The sequence below is a fragment of the Mustela lutreola genome, chromosome 9 (assembly GCF_030435805.1).
Source record: "Mustela lutreola isolate mMusLut2 chromosome 9, mMusLut2.pri, whole genome shotgun sequence".
Taxonomy (NCBI): domain Eukaryota; kingdom Metazoa; phylum Chordata; class Mammalia; order Carnivora; family Mustelidae; genus Mustela; species Mustela lutreola.
Genome location: NC_081298.1, coordinates 30,040,266 through 30,058,399, shown reverse-complemented (window position 1 = coordinate 30,058,399; position 18,134 = coordinate 30,040,266). Strand labels below are relative to the sequence as shown.

The following is an 18,134-nucleotide window of genomic DNA, read 5'->3' as shown; positions in this document are numbered from 1 at the left end:
AAGCCCACGTGGGGACAGCATGGTCTCAGGTCCCGCGGGGTCACAGAAGGATTGGGGGTGTCTGAGTGTCACAGTTCACAAGTATTAGAGCGGGGAAGCCAGCTACAGAGACGGAGTTGAGGAGTGAGCTCTCAACTAGGGGTTACCTTAAGCTGTGATCCGTGGCACAGTTAGGCCACTGCTCTTTGAGCAGGCACCCCATAAGATCCAGGGAGACCTCCCTGGAGGAGTGCAGGGATCTTCTGGGTTTGGAGACTCCAGGCAGGGCTGTGTGCCAAAGACAGAGACGCTTGGTCACAGGCTGGGTGAGATCGGAGCACAGCCAGAGGCCAGGGAGACGGGCGTGATCACTTTTCTCCAAGGGCACACTGAGGAGTGGGGCCCCTAGCTCTCAGCTCCTCTGAGCCTGAGATTAGGAAACTACCATTTTATTCCTGACCTCTAGAACTCTATGGAAGGCGTTCAGGGAAAACAAGCTCCTGAAAGTGAACCCAAGCGGATTACTTAGCCCAGGCCCTGGTAAGGGCTGTGCAATTCTGCCTCGGGCAAAAACACTTGAGAATTACTACAACAAGACTCTCCCCCAGAAGATCAGCAAGAAATCCAGCCAAGACCAAGTTCGCTTACTAAGGAGAACAGTGGAATTCCAGAGGAGGAGAAAGCAAAGCATGGAATTCATTGCTTTTTCCCCATGATTCTTTAGTCTTGCAAAGTTAATTAAGTTTTTTTATTTTTTTTTCTTATGCTAAAATTTTTTTAACTTTTGCTCTTTCTTAATTTTTTTTAAGATTTTATTTATTTATTTGACACAGAGAGAGAAAGAGACAGTGAGAGAGGAACTACAAGTAGGGGGGAGTGGGAGAGGGAGAAGCAGGCCTCCTGCTGAGCAGGGAGCCCAATGTGGGGCTCAATCCCAGAACCCTGGGACCATGTCCCGAGCTGAAGGCAGACGCCCGACAACTGAGCCACCCAGGCACCCCTCTCTTAATGTTTTTTAATTAGTTTATCTTAACGATACCTTTCATTTAAAAAAAAAATCTTTTTGAACCTTCATTATTATTGTCATATTTTATCCTTCATTGTATCTAACTTTATTTTTTGTATACACATAGGGTTTTTTCTTCTAAAAAAATTTGATATACAGCTTCTCCTAATAGATCAAAATATACCCTAAATCTAGCACAGGGCTTTGTTTAGTCTCCAGCCTGAGCAAATTCTCTCCACTTTCTTTTTCTTTATTCTCCTAACCAACTTACCAACTCCTTTTTTAGAAAAAAGTTTTTTTTTAATTTTTCATCTTTATAGTCATATTTCATCCCTTCATCATGTTTACCCTTATGTTGTGTATGTATGTGTGTGTGTGTGTGTGTGTGTGTATATATATGTATGTGTGTGTATATATATATATATATATATATATATATATATGTTTTTCATTCTTAAAATTTGGGGATGCAGTTTCTTCTAGGAGACCAAAATACTCCCAAAATTAAGTGGGTGACTCTGTTCTATTCACCAGTCTAAATATATATTTTCTTTTTTATAGATTTTTTTTAACATTTTTTTTCTGAACTTCTTTTTGCCCCCTTTCTTCCCCCCATTATTTGGGGACTCTTCTGATTTGATTAAAGCACATTTTTCTGGGGTCTTTGCCACCCTTTTAGTATTTTATTCTCTCCTTCATATATTTTTATCTGGATAAAATGACAAAGCGGGAAAAACTCACCACAAAAAAAAGAACAAGAGGCAATACTGAAGGCTAGGGACCTAATCAAAATGGACTTTGGTAATATGTCAGATCTAGAATTCAGAATGACTATTCTCAAGGTGCTAGCTGGGCTCGAAAAAGGCATGGAAGATATTAGAGAAATGCTGTCTGGAGAAATAAAAGCCCTTTCTGGAGAAATAAAAGAACTAAAATCTAACCAAGTTGAAATAAGAAAAATCTGTTAATGAGGTACAATAAAAAAATGGAGGCTCTTACTGCTAGGATAAATGAGGCAGAAGAGAGAATTAGTGATGTAGAAGACCAAATGACAGAGAATAAGAAGCTGAGCAAAAGAGAGACAAATAACTACTGGACCACGAGGGGAGAATTTGAGAGATAAGTGATACCATAAGACGAAACAACATTAGAATAATTGGGATTCCAGAAGAAGAAAGAGGGGAGCAGAAGGTATATTAGAAAGAATTATTGTAGAGAATTTCCCTAATATGGCAAAGGGAACAAGCATCAAAATCCAGGAGGCACAGAAAAACCCCCTCAAAATCAGTAAGAATAGGTCCACACCCCGTCATCTAATAGTAAAATTTATAAGTCTTAGTGACAAAGAGAAAATGCTGAAAGCAGCTCAGGACAAGAAGTCTGTAATATACAATGCTAAAAATATTAGATTGGCAGCAGACTTATCCACAGAGACCTGACATGCCAGAAAGAACTAGCATGATATATTCAGAGCACTAAATGAGGAAAAACATGCAGCCAAGAATACTATATCCAGCTAGGCTACCATTGAAAATAGAAGGAGAGGTAAAAAGCTTCTAGGACAAACAAAAACTAAAAGAATTTGTAAACACCAAACCAGCTCTACAGGAAATATTGAAAGGGTTCCTCTAAGCAAAGAGAGAGCCTAAAAGTAGTAGACCAGAAAGCAACAGAGACAATATACAGTAATAGTCACCTTACAGGCAATACAATGGCACTAAATTCATATCTCTCAATAGTTACCCTGAAGGTAAATGGGCTAAATGCCCCAATCAAAAGTCACTGGGTATCAGAATGGATTAAAAAAAAAACAAAACCGTCAATATGCTGTCTACAGGAAACTCATTTTAGACCCAAAGAGGTCTAGACCTCCAGATTTAACATGAGGGGATGGAAAACAATTTATCATGCTAACAGACATCAAAAGAAAGCTGGGGTGGCAATCCTTATATCAGATCAATTAGATTTTAAGCCAAAGACTATAATAAGAGATGAGGAAGGACACTATATCATACTCAAAGGGTCTTTCCAACAAGAAGATCTAACAATTTTAAGTATCTATGCCCCTAAAGTGGGAGCAGCCAACTATATAAACCAATTAATAACAAAATCAAAGAAACACATCGACAATAATACAATAATAGTAGCGGGCTTTAACACTCCCCTCACTGAAATGGACAGATCATCCAAGCAAAAGATCAACAAGAAAATAAAGGCCTTACATTACACACTGGACCAGATGGACATCACAGATATAATCAGAACATCCCATCCCAAAGCAACAGAATACACATTCTTCTCTAGTCCACATGGAACATTCTCCAGGATAGATCCTGGGTCATAAATCAGGTCTCAACCAGTATCAAAAGATTGGGTCATTCCCTGCATATTTTCAGACCACAATGCTCTGAAGCTAGAACTCAATCACAAGAGGAAATTTGGAAAGAACCCAAATGCATGGAGACTAAAGAACATCCTTCTAAAGAATGAATGGGTCAACCAGGAAATTAAAGAAGAATTGAAAAAAATAATGGAAGCAAATGATAATGAAAACACAATGGTTCAAAATCTGTGGGACACAGCAAAGGCAGCCCTGAGATACGAGCCTTTCCCAAGAAACAAGAAAGGTCTCAAGTATACGACCTAACCTCACATCTAAAGGAGCTGGAGAAAGAACAACGAAGAAAGCCTAAACCCAGCAGGAGAAGAGAAATCATAAAGATTAGAGCAGAAATCAATGAAATAGAAACCAAAAAACCAATAGAACAAATCAACAAAACTAGGAGCTGGTTCTTTGAAAGAATTAACAAGATTGATAAACCCCTGGCCAGACTTACCAAAAAGAAAAGATAAAGGACCCAAATTAATAAAATCATGAATGAAAGAGGAGAGATCACAACCAACACCAAAGAAATACAATTATAAGAACATATTATGAGCAACTATACACCAGCAAATTTGACAATCTGGAAGAAATGGATGCATTCCTAGAGACATATAAACTACCACAACTGAACCAGGAAAAAATGGAAAACCTGAACAGACCTATAACCAGTAAGGAGATTGAAGCAGTCATCAAAAATCTCCAAACAAACAAGAGCCCAGGGCCAGACGGCTTCCCAGGGGAATTCTATTAAACATTTAAAGAAGAATTAATTCCTGTTCTCCTGAAACTGTTCCCAAAAACAGAAATGGAAGGAAAACTTCCAAACTCATTTTATGAAGCCAGCATTACCTTGATCCCAAAACCAGACAAATATCCCATCAAAAAAATAGAATTACAGACTAATATCCTTGTTTGAACACAGATGCAAAAATTCTCACCAAAATACTAGCTAATAGGATCCAACAGTACATTAAAAGTATTATTCACTACGACCAAGTGGTATTAATTCCAGGGCTGCAAGGTTGGTTCAACATTCACAAATCAATCAATGTGACACAACACAGTAATAAAAGAAAGAATAAGAACCATATGATACTCTCAATAGATGCTGAAAAAGCATTTGACAAAGTACAGCATCCATTCCTGATCAAAACTCTTCTCAGTGTAGGGATAGAGGGTACATATCTCAATATCATCAAAGTCATCTATTAAAAACCCACTGCGAATATCATTCTTAATGGAGAAAAACAGAGCTTTTCCACTAAAGTCAGGAACATGGCAGGGATGTCCATTATCACCATTGCTATTCAACATAGTACTAGAAGTCCCAGCCTTAGCAATCAGACAACAAAAAGAAATTAAAGGCATCCAAATCGGCAAAGAAGAAGTGATACAATAAATATTATTAGAACAAATGGACTGTTATCCAATATAAGTAAAATTGAGCCTTCTTCATTAAAGTGTATATTGTGCTAAGATGTGTTTTAATGAGATTTCACTTGAATTTAACATTTGGATAACAACATTTTATGGTTCTTTGGCTACTTTCTCATAACATGGTAACAGATACGACATTTGCGTGTTTTTCAGGACAAAGATTTGGGATTTTAAACCATAAATTATTTGAATTAATATCAAAAATCTGTTTAAGATCTTTATCAAATTGTTCTATTAAAAACCTTACCATCGCATTGCTCATTTCTGTCTTTTAGGCTAAGACATCAAGCACACAAAGAATTTTATGCCTACAAACAGGTAAGAAATTTACTTCAGATTGGCCTTGATTTTTTTTTTTTTTTTTTTTTTTTGGTACCAAAAAATAAGAATTTCAGTTTCCACTCCTAGTTTAGCTGGGACTGGATTTACTTTTGTTCATTTTAGCATTTCACTTCCAGACTGCAGTACAAAAATAGATCAACTTCACTTTAAGTAATTTCTTTCAGATTATTTGAAGTTCAGATAATACAATAATATAACGGGAACTTTAGCCAACACTGCTAAAGGGAAATGCTGTGGTTTATAATCCTTGAAGTCACTGTTAATCTAGTGGAGTTAAGAGATTCCATTAAATGAATTTTTTACCTCTTCCATTAGCAGACGTATCCGTTCCTCAGAGGTGAACAGTTGCATTATAGTGATCTCATCTCCTCCTTCTCATGTCACACAACCAGAAGTCTAAATACTTGGGTCACTGCTGTTAATCCCTACCCTTTGTACTTTCATTCCTTTATTGATTTGTTCTTTGAGGGAATAAACTTAGCTTTTCTTGATGGCCAAGTAAAATTTGTTTTTTCTTCTATGTGTCATCTATTAATATTCTACCATTGACACCAAACAGTAGGCCTAGGTGCTCCTTAATTTTGTTTTGGTCCAAAGTGTGAAATTATTTTTATTGTCCTTAGTTTTTTTTGCTTTCTGGTTTTAGGATACTTTTGTTTTGTTTTGTTTTTTGTTTGTTTTTGTGGAGTGGTAGGGTAAGCTTTAGTTTGCTTGGGCCTTTAACCTTGCTAACACTGATGCTGCAGGACCATGTCACCATTTTAGGATTATGTATCTCTTTGTCCATCTTTTGTTTATGACTCTAGAAAATCTGAGCTCCTTGTCGAGTTCCCTAGAATGTCCACACTGATGTTCATAGGTAACCCAGTGCTCTTCTGCATAGGTCTCATGTGAGATTCAGAGTTGAATGTTCTACTTTTCTAAATTAATGAATCCTTTCGTCTCAATATTATTATAAAATTTTTTCAGTATTATCATAAATTTGACAACCTATAGGATATTTGTATGTAAGCTAATTAGAAAGTAAAATTGGCCTTAGTGGTCATTTAACAAGTAAAATTGACTGATAGAATTAATAGAGTAACAGGAGAGACAGTAAAGTGGTCTCTAAAACATACTGAATTAGAAATTTAGTATATCCCCGCATAGCTGATGGTAGCTTTAGGTTGTGATTTCTGAAAATGTGATTTTCCCTGAAAACGATTTTTGGTTCAAGAATGTAAGATACTCAAAACTGGGAGATTTTCCCCCAAATTTCACTTGCCTATTTTTTCACTTTAAGATAGCATATAATCCTAATAATCTGTTTATTCTCCAAAATTTTCTTTTTTTTTTTAATTTTTTAAGGATATTATTTTTTTAAGAAGTCACTATACCCAATGTGGGGCTTGAATTCACAACCCCAAGATCAAGAGTCACATGCTCTACCAACAACCAGTCAGGAACCCCTGGAAATTTTCTTTTTAAATAGTGATCTGCTGCCCTCTTGCCACTTGTCATTTTTTTTAAACTGGTATCCAATCACCATAAAATCAGGTTAGGGATAGCACCTGGGTGAATTTTAAGTTCATTTACATGACTTTGGGCCGAGCTAAAATTTTCTGAGGATAATGATGTATAAAAGTAAGCAAAACTTGGAAATTAAGCTTGATTGGATTTTTTAATCTTTTATAAAATAATAATCAGTTCCATCAGTTAATACTGTGTTTTAGTGAATCACGAGAGTCAACTCCATTTATTTTCCTCCTAAGTTAGCACTTGGTCCAGATGAGCATGTATTTATGTCTTTTCCTGAAATTTAATCTATACTCAAGGGGATTTTAAAATTGCTTTTCAGGAGAACATTGCATTGCTGCTCAAGTTAAAAATTTTGCTAACAGCCCGAATGGACTAAGACAGGGATGTATCAGAATTTGTTTCTGCCTCTGCTTAGAAAGTCATCTTTTTCTTCTGGGGGCAGGCTGGAGTGATGGTGGTTCTAGCACCTGTTTGAGGAAAGCAAATGGCCTGTTTGATACTGTCACTCTACCACCACCACATGAAGTCACTGACAACTGTCAACAGGCTTCCTACAGCAGCCTTGTATTAACATGAGGGTTCACTGTAACGTTTTGATTATAATAGATAAACCACCTAAGAATTCTGTTAAAAAAAATTTTTTTTTTGCTAAAAAAAATTATGGCTAAAATGTTCTGTCTCAGTAAAAGAGGTTTTCTCCAATATTGTACAGAAGGAGAAATGAGCTACATATACAAAAGAAAAATATGTTTGAGTAAAATGAGAAATTTTTTAAATTATAGATTTAAATGGGCATAACATATTTTCTTATCTTACAGGTTATATTAAAAGAGAAAGTAAAAGAACTGAATTTACATGAGGTAAGTTGCCTATAAGTATTTTAATCTTTTCTCAAGCTGTTATCTAATAGAAATAATATGCTGTGGTATGCTTAACCATCTTTATTTTCAGAAGTTAACAAAAGTTAAGCTTATCTTGATCTGCTTAATAGAATATTTGAGGGTGAGGTCACATAAAAATCAATCATGAGATGACTTTAAGAGAGAAGATTAATTAATTGTGAGAAGATTTTTAATAGAGATGGTGGTGTCATAAGATTTCATAGCAGTAGGAATGCTCTGTGCTATCCCTGATATGAGGAGGTAGGTATAAATTAGTTTTTCTACTCAAGATGAATTGGCACTAATTTCATTCTTGAAAATGTTCCTAGTAATCCCTTCAAATAAACAGCACAAAAGAGGCAGTGATTACTTCATGGGGGTGGGAGTTTGGGGAGGTGAGGCAAGAGGATACAATAGAGAAGAATGTAAGGGGAGATATGATTCCTTGGGATTAACTGCATGGTTGGTTCCCAGGTGTTCATTATGCTACCACGCTTTGTAACGTGAATACAAAAGTGTGTGTGTATCCTGCTGTAAACCTTCAGGCACATCGCCTATAATAATTCTTTTTCATTTTACTCCTTAGGTCATCTCTTACTACAGTATTTCAGAATTTTTAATTTTAGGGCCCTTTTCTCTTCCTTCCTTTCCAAGTTTTTGTTTTTTGTTTTTTGTTTTTCTTTCAAAGATTTTATTTATTTATTTGACAGAGAGAGATCATAAGTAGGCATAGAGGCAGACAGAGAGAGAGAGAGGAGGAAGCAGGCTCCCTGCTGAGCAGAGAGCCCGATGCGGGACTCGATCCCAGGACCCTGAGATCATGACCTGAGCCGAAGACAGTGGCTTAACCCACTGAGCCACCCAGGCGCCCCTTTCCAAGTTTTTGAATTGGTTTGTAAAACAAGGACTTGGAAAGCTGAACATTATATCTCTCTTATGTAATCTAATTGTGGGACAATCATTACTAGTCTCTTCAAAGAGAGTTGATTTGAAAATTATTTGAATAATAATAAAATAATGATTTAGGGGTGCCTGGGTGGCTCAGTCAGTTAAGTGTCTGCCTTTGGCTCAGGTCATGATCTCAGGGTCCTGAGATCAAGCCTGCTTCTCCCTCTCCCTCTGCCTACTACTCCCCCTTCTTGTGCGCTCTCTCCCTTTATCAAATAAGTAAATAAGATCTCTGGGAAAAAAAAAAAAGAATGATTTATATTATTGTCAAACACTTTGCAAATGTCTTCTGCTCCTTTGCTCTTTTTGCATATTTTTTTATCAAAGAGTTGCTGTATTACAGCATTTTAGACCTAACCTTGGATTAAACCCAAAGCATCAATTACTGTTTGATTTTTTAATTAATTAATTTGTTTATTTAATTATTTATTTATTTTTACTGTTTGATTTTTAAATTTTCCAGAATTAACATGAATAGAAGATGATCTCTTTTCTATTTGAGGTCTCTTTGAGGACCATAAATGTAAAGGTTATATTCTGACACATTTTACCAGTATTAAACAACCAGGTTCCTCAGGAGCAGAAATCTTCCTCATTGGTGTGACCCACTAGATTAGAATGAGTCTTTATCTTGAATGAGGACATTGCATCGCATCACTATGCATTGGAATTAGTATCCCATTTGCACCCACCCATTCCAGTTTCTCCAAGACTGACCAGCTACTCATCCCTTCTCCCCATTATTTGGGGAGAAGTATGCAGAGGGTGCTGTGTGTTGAAACTGGTAGCTAGGATAACCTAACCTTGCTCTACAGCTTGTTTCTAGAAGCAATCAGGCATTTTTTGCAATTCATTTGGTCCTTTCAAGTTACATTTCTTGGTGATGAAACTATTTTGTCAGACTTTTGTGTTGTGTATGTGTGCATTCCTGTATCCTAATTATACAGTGGTAAGAGTTGGTCCTGTGTTAGCATGTGGAATTTCAATATGGATACTGTTACTAGTGAATAATTACAATAGTGAAATATCAAAGACAAGCTAAATGTCCGTCAGTGGTGAGTAAGTAAGTAAAACATGATATACTGGAAGATTATCCAAAAGAGAGGGAGGGAAGGAAGGAAACCTGTTAGAGTACAATGAGGATACTATAAAGGAGGCAAAATTAAGGACTGAACTCTACCCGTAAATGTGTCAACTGGGACAGATCTCTAGTGGGATCCAAAACAAAGCAAGTCACAAAGTGATATAAATGTTTATTTGACATATAAACTGAACTAAATACCATATTGTTCATGGATATATATGCATACTACAAGGTGTTTTATTGGATTTGAGGATGACACATAGTTACATGGAGGAAGAGAAGAGAAAAAAGATTAGGGGAAGTTGGTCAAAAAAGATGTTAGTTTTATATGTAATAGTTCTTAAGGAAGGAAAATAGGTTAATATGTTACTTTTTAAATAATTTTAGAGTTGGGGCACCTGGGTGGCTCAGTTGGTTAGGTGTCCAGCTCTTAGTTTTGGCTCAGGTCATGCATGGTATTAGGGTTGTGCAATCGAGCCCCAAGTCAGGCTCTGCATTGGGTGTGGAGCATCTTTGGGATTCTCTCTCTCCCTCTTCTCTCCCTCTCTGAAATAATAATAATTTTAGAGTTACTGGATACATAAAACATGTCAATGCTGTACTAAACTAGAGAAATGCAAATAAACATAAAATACTAATTTCTGCTCTTAAGCAGTTAACAGTCTGCTAGAGGGGACTATAAATGAGAAAGTCACACTGAAGTATGCAGTGGGTGCTGTGTGTTATCTGGAATATATGCTGAGAAGTTCTTGGAGGTACTGGTGTAGCACAGACAGCTTCTCCTTGGCTTTTGCTCCCCTAAGGGAGACTTCCTGGGACCTTGTAGACTGGGATGCCCAGGTACCACCACCACCCCAGCTTCTTAGACAGTTGGCTCTATAGCTATGACTATATCATTTTTGCTTAATTTTTCCTACCAGTATAGGAGTCAAACAACACTTACACTAACTGAAGCTAAGGAGATACATGTACATAATCAAAACACGAGAATATATTGTCCTTCTGTGAAGAAAATGTCCTCTCAGTACCCATAGTCTTTCCTATTTTTGTTTATTTCTCCATCTTTTCATAGAGACACAGATATACAGAAGGGGATCTGAGAGAAACAACAAACTGTCATGCAAGTGGGTTAATATATGGCATCTAATAAAGTCTTGGTATCAAAAACAGAAGGGTGATATGACACACTGGGACATGTAAGTCCTGTTAAAGGAGTTGCCAGCACTCAGCTCTAGCTGATTGTTGCAATGTGGAAATAAAGGCTAGTTGTTGCTAGATCTGGGGTTCTTCAAGAGAAGCCTGATGAGAGGCTTGGCATTAGTTTATGATCTGCCCCTGTTTGCACTTAGTCTTTGATTTGTTCACCACAGTGTCCCCAGCTCTAGTTTGGTGAGTGGTAGCTTTCTCCATTAAATTTCCTTTGTCAAAAATCAAATGGTCATATTTTGTGACTATTTCTGGATTCTCCATTCTGTTCCTTTGATTTATACACTCATCCCTTCTCCAACACCACAGTTTTAATGTACCTTTACTATAGCTTGATAAATCTTAAAATCAGGCAGTATGATCCTCCAACTTTATTCTTTTCCAAAACTGTTTTAGCTAGTCTAATTCCTCACTCTTCCACATAAATTGAGGCATCAGCTAGTCTATATCTACAAAAAAGAAGAAATCCTGCTGGGATTTTTGATTAGTACTGTATTAAGTCTATAAACCAGGGGAAAATTGGCATCTTTACCATGAGTCTTCTAATCTATAAACATATTATGTCTTTCTACCTATTTATTTATTTATATAAGGCTCTGTTGTTAGCCGAATACACATTTAGGATTTTTAGGATTGTGTCTTCTTGGTGAATTGATACTTATATTGAAATTATAATACCCTCTTCATCTCTGGTAGTTTTCTTTGCTTTGAAATCTATGCCTAGTATTAATATAGCACCTCTAGCTGGGGTGTCTGGGCAGCTCAGTCAGTTAAGTATCCAACTCTTAGTTTTAGCTCAGGTCATGATCTCATGGGTGGTGAGATCAAGCCCTGCATCAGGCTCCGCACTCAGTGGAGAGTCTGCTTGAAGATCATCTCCCCCATTTGTGCTCACAAGCTCGCTCTTTCTCTCTCTCTCTAATAAATAAAAAGAATTAACTCCTTTTAAAAAAAAAAATATGTAGCACCTCTAGCTTTCTTTTGATTGTTTGCATAGCATGTCTTTTTCCATCTTTTTATTTTCAGTCTACCTATATAATTATATTTGAAGTGAGTTTTCTTATAGATAGCATAAGTTTGGGTTATGGTCTTTTTTTCTTTTTTTTTCCTTTAACCCACTCTGCCAATCTTTGTTTTAATTGGTATGTTTAGACCATTTACATTAGAGGCAATTATTGATGTTTGGAATTAGGTCTAATATTGTATTCTTTGTCTTCTGCTTTTCCCTCTCTTTGTCATTCCTTTTCCTTATTCCTGCCTTCTTAGGGGTATTGAACATTTTTAGCAGTCCATTTTAGTAATTCACTTTTCTTTTTTTAAACATTTTTTTCACTTATTCAAGAGAGCACAAGAGAGAGCATGAGCGGGGGTAGGGGCAAAGGGAGAGAGAGAAGCAGTCTCCTCACCAAGTAGGAAGCCCAATGCAGGGCTCAGTCCCAGGACCACAGAACCACGACCTGAGCCAAAGGCAATTGCTTAGCCAACTGAGTGACCCAGACACCCCTAGTAATCCATTTTTAGTATCTATTATGATTTTGACTTAATATTTTAGTGGAGTATAAAATAAATAATTAGAATCAACGTTTTAGCACTTCAGTTGGAATGTAGAAACCTTCCATCATATAGATCCCTTTATCTTTTTCCCTTTATGCAATAGCTATCATATTACATCTATATGCATTGAAAATCCCATCAGACAGTGTTGTATTTTTTTACTTAAAACTGTCAAATGTATTTTAAAGAATTCAGGAGAGGAAGAATAGTGATAAATATTTATTATTTCTGTTGTTCTTCATTCCTAATATTCCAGTTTCCTTCTTAATTCCATTTTCCTTCTATCTGATGATCTTCCTTTAGCATTTCTTTTAGAGCAGATCTGCTGGCTGTGAATTCTACTAGTTGGCCTTCATCTGAGAATGTCTGTATTTCACCTTCATTCCTAAAGGATATTTTTATTTGGTATAGAACTCTGGGTTGACACGTATTTTCTTTCAGCACTTTTTTTTTTTTTTTAAGATTTTATTTACTCATTAGAGAACAAGACAGCACAAGCAGGGAGTGGAGAGAGAGGGGGAAGCAGACTCCCCACTGATCAGGGAGTGCAGTGCAGGGCTTGATCCCAGGACCCCAGGATCATGAGCTGAGCCATAGGCAGGCGCTTAACTGAGCCAGCCAGGCACCATCTTTCAGCACTTTTAAAATGTGCCGCTTCCTTCTGGCCTTCATGATTTCCAGTGAGAAATTCATAGTTAGGGCGCCTGGGTGGCTCAGTGGGTTAAGCCGCTGCCTTCGGCTCAGGTCATGATCTCAGAGTTCTGGGATCGAGTCCCGCATCGGGCTCTCTGCTCAGCAGAGAGCCTGCTTCCCTCTCTCTCTCTGGCTGCCTCTCCATCTACTTGTGATTTCTCTCTGTCAAATTAATAAATAAAAAAATCTAAAAAAAAAAAAAAAAAAAAAAAAAAGAAATTCATAGTTATTCAAATCCTTAATCCTCTATCAGTAATATGTCCTTTTTCTCCAGCTGCTTTCAAGATTTTTTTCTTTGTCTAGTTTTCAGCAATTAATTATGATATATGTGAGCATGGATTTCTTTGGATTTATCCTGTTTGGGGTTTAGTCAGCTTTCATAAATATGTAGGTTTGTCTTTCACCAAGGTTGGTAAATTTTCAGCCAATCATCCAGATTTTGTTTCTGCATTGTACTTTTTCTGTCCTGCCACCACATCAGAGGTGGCCTCCTCCACCCGTTGTGGCCGTATGAACCAGAATACACATAGCCTTGTAGAACCCTGAGTTCACATCCACAGTACAGTGGTAGAGCCATCCACGTAGCTTCCGGATTTGAATTAGCCCATCCCCTGTTCCATCACATATTTCCTGTATCTACAGAAGGGTAGGAGACCCTGTTCCCCTCTGCATCTCAGCAGCAGCTGGGATCCTAGCTGCACAAGGACTAGGAAGAGCTATCTTTAGGTCAGTTTTCCCAAGTCAGGTAGGGAGTGGGTGAAGAGTGGTATAACAGACATGCTGTGGCTCTGCTCTGCCCTGCTTTCCACAAGAAGAGACTACAAAAAGGTTGGACCCATTGGAGTTGCCCCCTATAGAAAGAACATCTTTTCCTTCTTCTCCTCCCTCCCCATGGGTTCATCCCCTTCCCTCTGCTCCAGTGAGGAAGTGGCTCTGGCAGTGCAGATTTTGTCACAACCTTTTGTTATGTAAAAGGAGATTGAAACCTTTTCAATCTTTCTAGAACTATTGATAAGTCTTCTTATAAATCACTTTTAAATTAGTGTACAAACTTTGCTTTTAAATTAGTATACAAATATTTGGAGCCCAATTGAGGTTTGTCCCAAGTTTGTTTGGATTGTAAAAACAGAAAAAAAAACCTACAAAAGTCGAAAGCATGTATAAGGAACTGACAGGATACAGGACCCTAAAGATTGAGTGGGTAGAATATAGTCCACCAGTTTGACCAAGGAACAGTGATCCTATGGGAGAGAAGGTCATAAGTCAATGAGGCATGTATAGTAATGGACCAAGGACGTGAACAAATGAGGGCCATGGAAGGGACTGCCTACTATATTTCAGTTTGGAACAGGAAAGTTGGATCTTCCCTGAATAGCACAACCATCTCTAGGTTCTTTTGTAGCTTTCAAAGATTCCAACTTTAAATGATACTTCTGAACTAGAAATGCTACCTTTGCAGAAGATGTGATATCCTCATAACCATTCAAGGAATGTATAATGATAATGAGTGCCCACCATAGAATCTATTTAAAAGAAAACCATTTTGGCTGAATCACCTGAGCTGTATAATTTTTTGGGTGTGACATTGTCTTCCCCACATGACTCTCTATTCCCCAGCTTCTGGCAGGGCTGACATTATCATAGGATGCATTCTTTGACTTCAGAAAATGAAAAGTGATAAGGAACCTTTCCTCTCTCATTCTGTCAGGTCCTAATGTCAAGACCAGATGAAGGCATCACAAAAAAAAAGAACTCCAAACCAATATCCCATATGTATATGAGGTGAAAAAATCCTCAACAAGATACTAGCAAACCAAATCTACCAGCATATAAAAAGGATTATGTATTGTAACCAAGTGGAATTTATCCCAGGAATACAAGGTTGGTTCGACAAAGGAAAATCAGTCAATATTAACAGATAAAGGGAGGGAAAACCCCACATGATCACTTCAATAGATGCAGAAAAAGCATTTGATAAAATTTAACATTCTTTCATGATAAAAACACTCAACAAACTAGGAATAGAAGGGAACTTCCTCAACTTGATAAAGGGCATCTATGAAAAACACAGAGCTAACATCCTAATGGTGAAAGGCTGACCGCTTTTCCCCTAAGGTCAGAATAAGACAAGGATGCCTGCTCTTACCCCTTTAATTCAATATTGTACTGCAGGGTCTAGCCAGAGCAGTTAGGCAAGAAAAAGTAATAAAAGGTATCCAGATTAGAAAGGAAGAAGTAAAACTGTATTTGCAGATGACATGGATTTATAAAAACTGAAAATTCTAAAGAATCCACCAAAAATCATGAGTGCAACAGATGTCCAGGATACAAGATCAATATACAAAAACCAGCTGTATTTCTATGCATTGGCAATGAATAATTCAAAAGTGAAATTAAGAAAACTATTCCATTTATAACAGCATCAAAAAGATCAAGGTAACTGGGAATAAATTTAATAAAGAAGCTCAGACTTCTACACTAAAAACTACAAAATATCCTTGAAGGATATCTGGGACGCCTGGGTGGCTCAGTCAGCTAAATGTCTGCCTTCGGCTTGGGTCATGATCCCAGAGTCCTGGGACAGAGTCCCACATCAGGCCTCTTACACAGCAGGAAGCCTGCTTCTCCCTCTGCCCACTGCTCCTCCTGCTTGCGCACGTGTGTGCATGCTCTATCTCTCTCTCTGACAAATAAATAAATGAAATCCTCAAAAAAAAAAAAAAAATCCTTGAAGGATATTAAGGAAAATCTATGTAAGTGGAAAGACCTACTGTGTTCATGGTTTTGAAGACCTACTATTGATAGGATGGCAATATTCCCCATAATATTTACAGAATCAACACTATCCCTATCAAAATCATAGCTGTCTTTTTTGGGGGGCGGGAAGAAATTGACAAGCAGACTTGAAAATTCATGTGGAAATGCAAGGAACCTAGAATATCCAAAAAACAATCTTGAAAAAGAACAGAGTTGGAGGATTCACACCTCCCAGTTTTGGAACTTAAAGCTTCAATATTTAAGACAGTGTGATACTAGCAGTTGGAAAAACATGCAGATCAACAGAACAGAATTGAGAGTTCAAGTTCAAAAACAAACTTACACATTTATGGTCAATTGATTTTTTTTTTTTTTTTTTTTTTACAGAGATCACAAGTAGGCAGAGAGAAGGGGTGGGGGAGAAGCAGACTGCCTGCTGAGCAGAGAGCCCGATTCCAGGCTCGATCCCAGGACCCTGGGATCATGACCTGAGCTGAAGGCAGAGGCTTTAACCCACTGAACCACCCAGGTGCCCCTGTCAATTGATTTTCAATAAGTGTGTCAAGGCAATCCAATAGGAAAAGAATAGTTGATTCAATAAATAGTGCTGTGGTAACTAGATGACCAAATTATATGCAAAAGAATGAAGTTGGAAACCTGCTTCACACCATATACAAAAATTATCTAAAAAATGGACCATGGGCGCCTGGGTGGCTCAGTGGGTTAAGCCGCTGCCTTCGGCTAAGGTCATGATCTCGGGGTCCTGGGATCGAGTCCCGCATCAGGCTCTCTGCTCAGCAGGAGCCTGCTTCCTCCTCTCTCTCTCTCTGCCTGCCTCTCTGCCTACTCGTGATCTCTCTGTCAAATAAATAAATAAAATCTTTAAAAAAAAAAATGGACCAAAGACCTAAATGTAACAACTGAAATTATAAAACTCTTAGAAATAAGCATAGAATCACATTTTGTGACTTTGGGTTCAATAACCCAAATAGTTTCTTAAATATGACACCTAAAGCACAAGCAACCAAAGGGAAAAAAAAAAAAAAAAAAACATAAATTGAACTTCATCAAAATTTAAAAACCTCGTACTTCAAATAACATTATCAAGAAAGTAAAAAGACAACCCACAGGGAGAAAAGATTTGCAGATCTTATATCTGTTAAGAGTCTAGTATCCACAATATATAAAAAACTGTTATAACTCAATAATAAAAAGCCTACAAAATTAAAAAAAAAACTGTAAATATTTTATATCAGTCCTTTCATCCTAGCAAGTCTTCTGCAGAACAGAATCTTTTTAGTTTGATGAAGTCCAGTTTATTGATTTTTTTTCCTTTGGTTGTTTATGCTTTAGGGATGATATAATGCTTTTGATGCCTATGCATGTCCAATTACTCCAGTACCATTTGTTGAAAAAGTTGTCCTGTCATTGAAATGTTTTTGCTTCTTTGTCAAAATCAGTTGGCTATCTGATAAGGGATTTTTATCTAGAAAATTTATAAATAAATTGTACATGTCAATAATAAAAAGAAAAATAACGCTACTAAAAAAAATGGGGCAAAGACATTTCTCCAAAGAAGATATGTAACAGACCAATAAGCACAAAATCATTAGTCAAAAAATGCACATCAAAACCACAATGAGATACCACTTCATACCACCTAGGATAGCTATAATCAAAAAGACAATAATAATAACCTGATGATAAGGAGAAATTGGACCCTTCATACACAGCTGGTGGGAATATGAAATTATGTAGCCACTCTGGAAAACAGTTTAGTAATTTCTCAGAAAGTTAAATACAGGGACGCCTGGGTGGTTCAGTTGGTTAAGCAACTGCCTTCAGCTTTGGTAGTGATCCCAGGGTCCTGGGATTGAGCCCCATGTCAGGCTCCCTGTTGAGCAGAGAGCCTGCTTCTCCCTCTCCACCCTGTTCATGCTCTTTTGCTATCTCTCTCTCTCAAATAAATAAAATCTTTAAAAAAAAAAAAAAAAGTTAGAATTACCATAACAATTACTCCTAGATAAATACCCAGAGAATTGAAAAGTCAATTACGGAACACCTGGGTGGCCCAGTTGGTTAAGCCGCTGCCTTCAGTTTAGGTCATGATCCCAAGGTCCTGGGATCCAGTCCTACATCAGGCTCCTCGATTTGCAGGGAGCCTGCTTCTCTCTCTGCCTCTGTCTGCCACTCTGCCTACTTGTGTTCTCTCTCTCTCTCTCTGACAAAAAAATAAATAAATAAAATCTTTAAAAATAAAAAATTTTAAAAACTCAATTACTTGTCTGGTTTGTTGTTGTTGTGGGGTTTTTTTAAGATTTTGTTTTTAAAAAAATTTTATTT

At 37.3% G+C, this 18,134-nt stretch overlaps 1 protein-coding gene across 1 annotated transcript in view; it reads left to right on the top strand.

The window, feature by feature from the left end:
* RNF24 (ring finger protein 24) overlaps window positions 1-18,134 on the top strand; it is a 99,676-nt gene that overhangs the window by 76,952 nt on the left and 4,590 nt on the right. Inside the window, exons 3-4 of the mRNA XM_059133848.1 lie at window positions 5,084-5,126; window positions 7,487-7,528. Coding sequence (XP_058989831.1) covers window positions 5,084-5,126; window positions 7,487-7,528 — 85 coding nt within the window. The remainder of the gene's footprint in view (window positions 1-5,083; window positions 5,127-7,486; window positions 7,529-18,134) is intronic.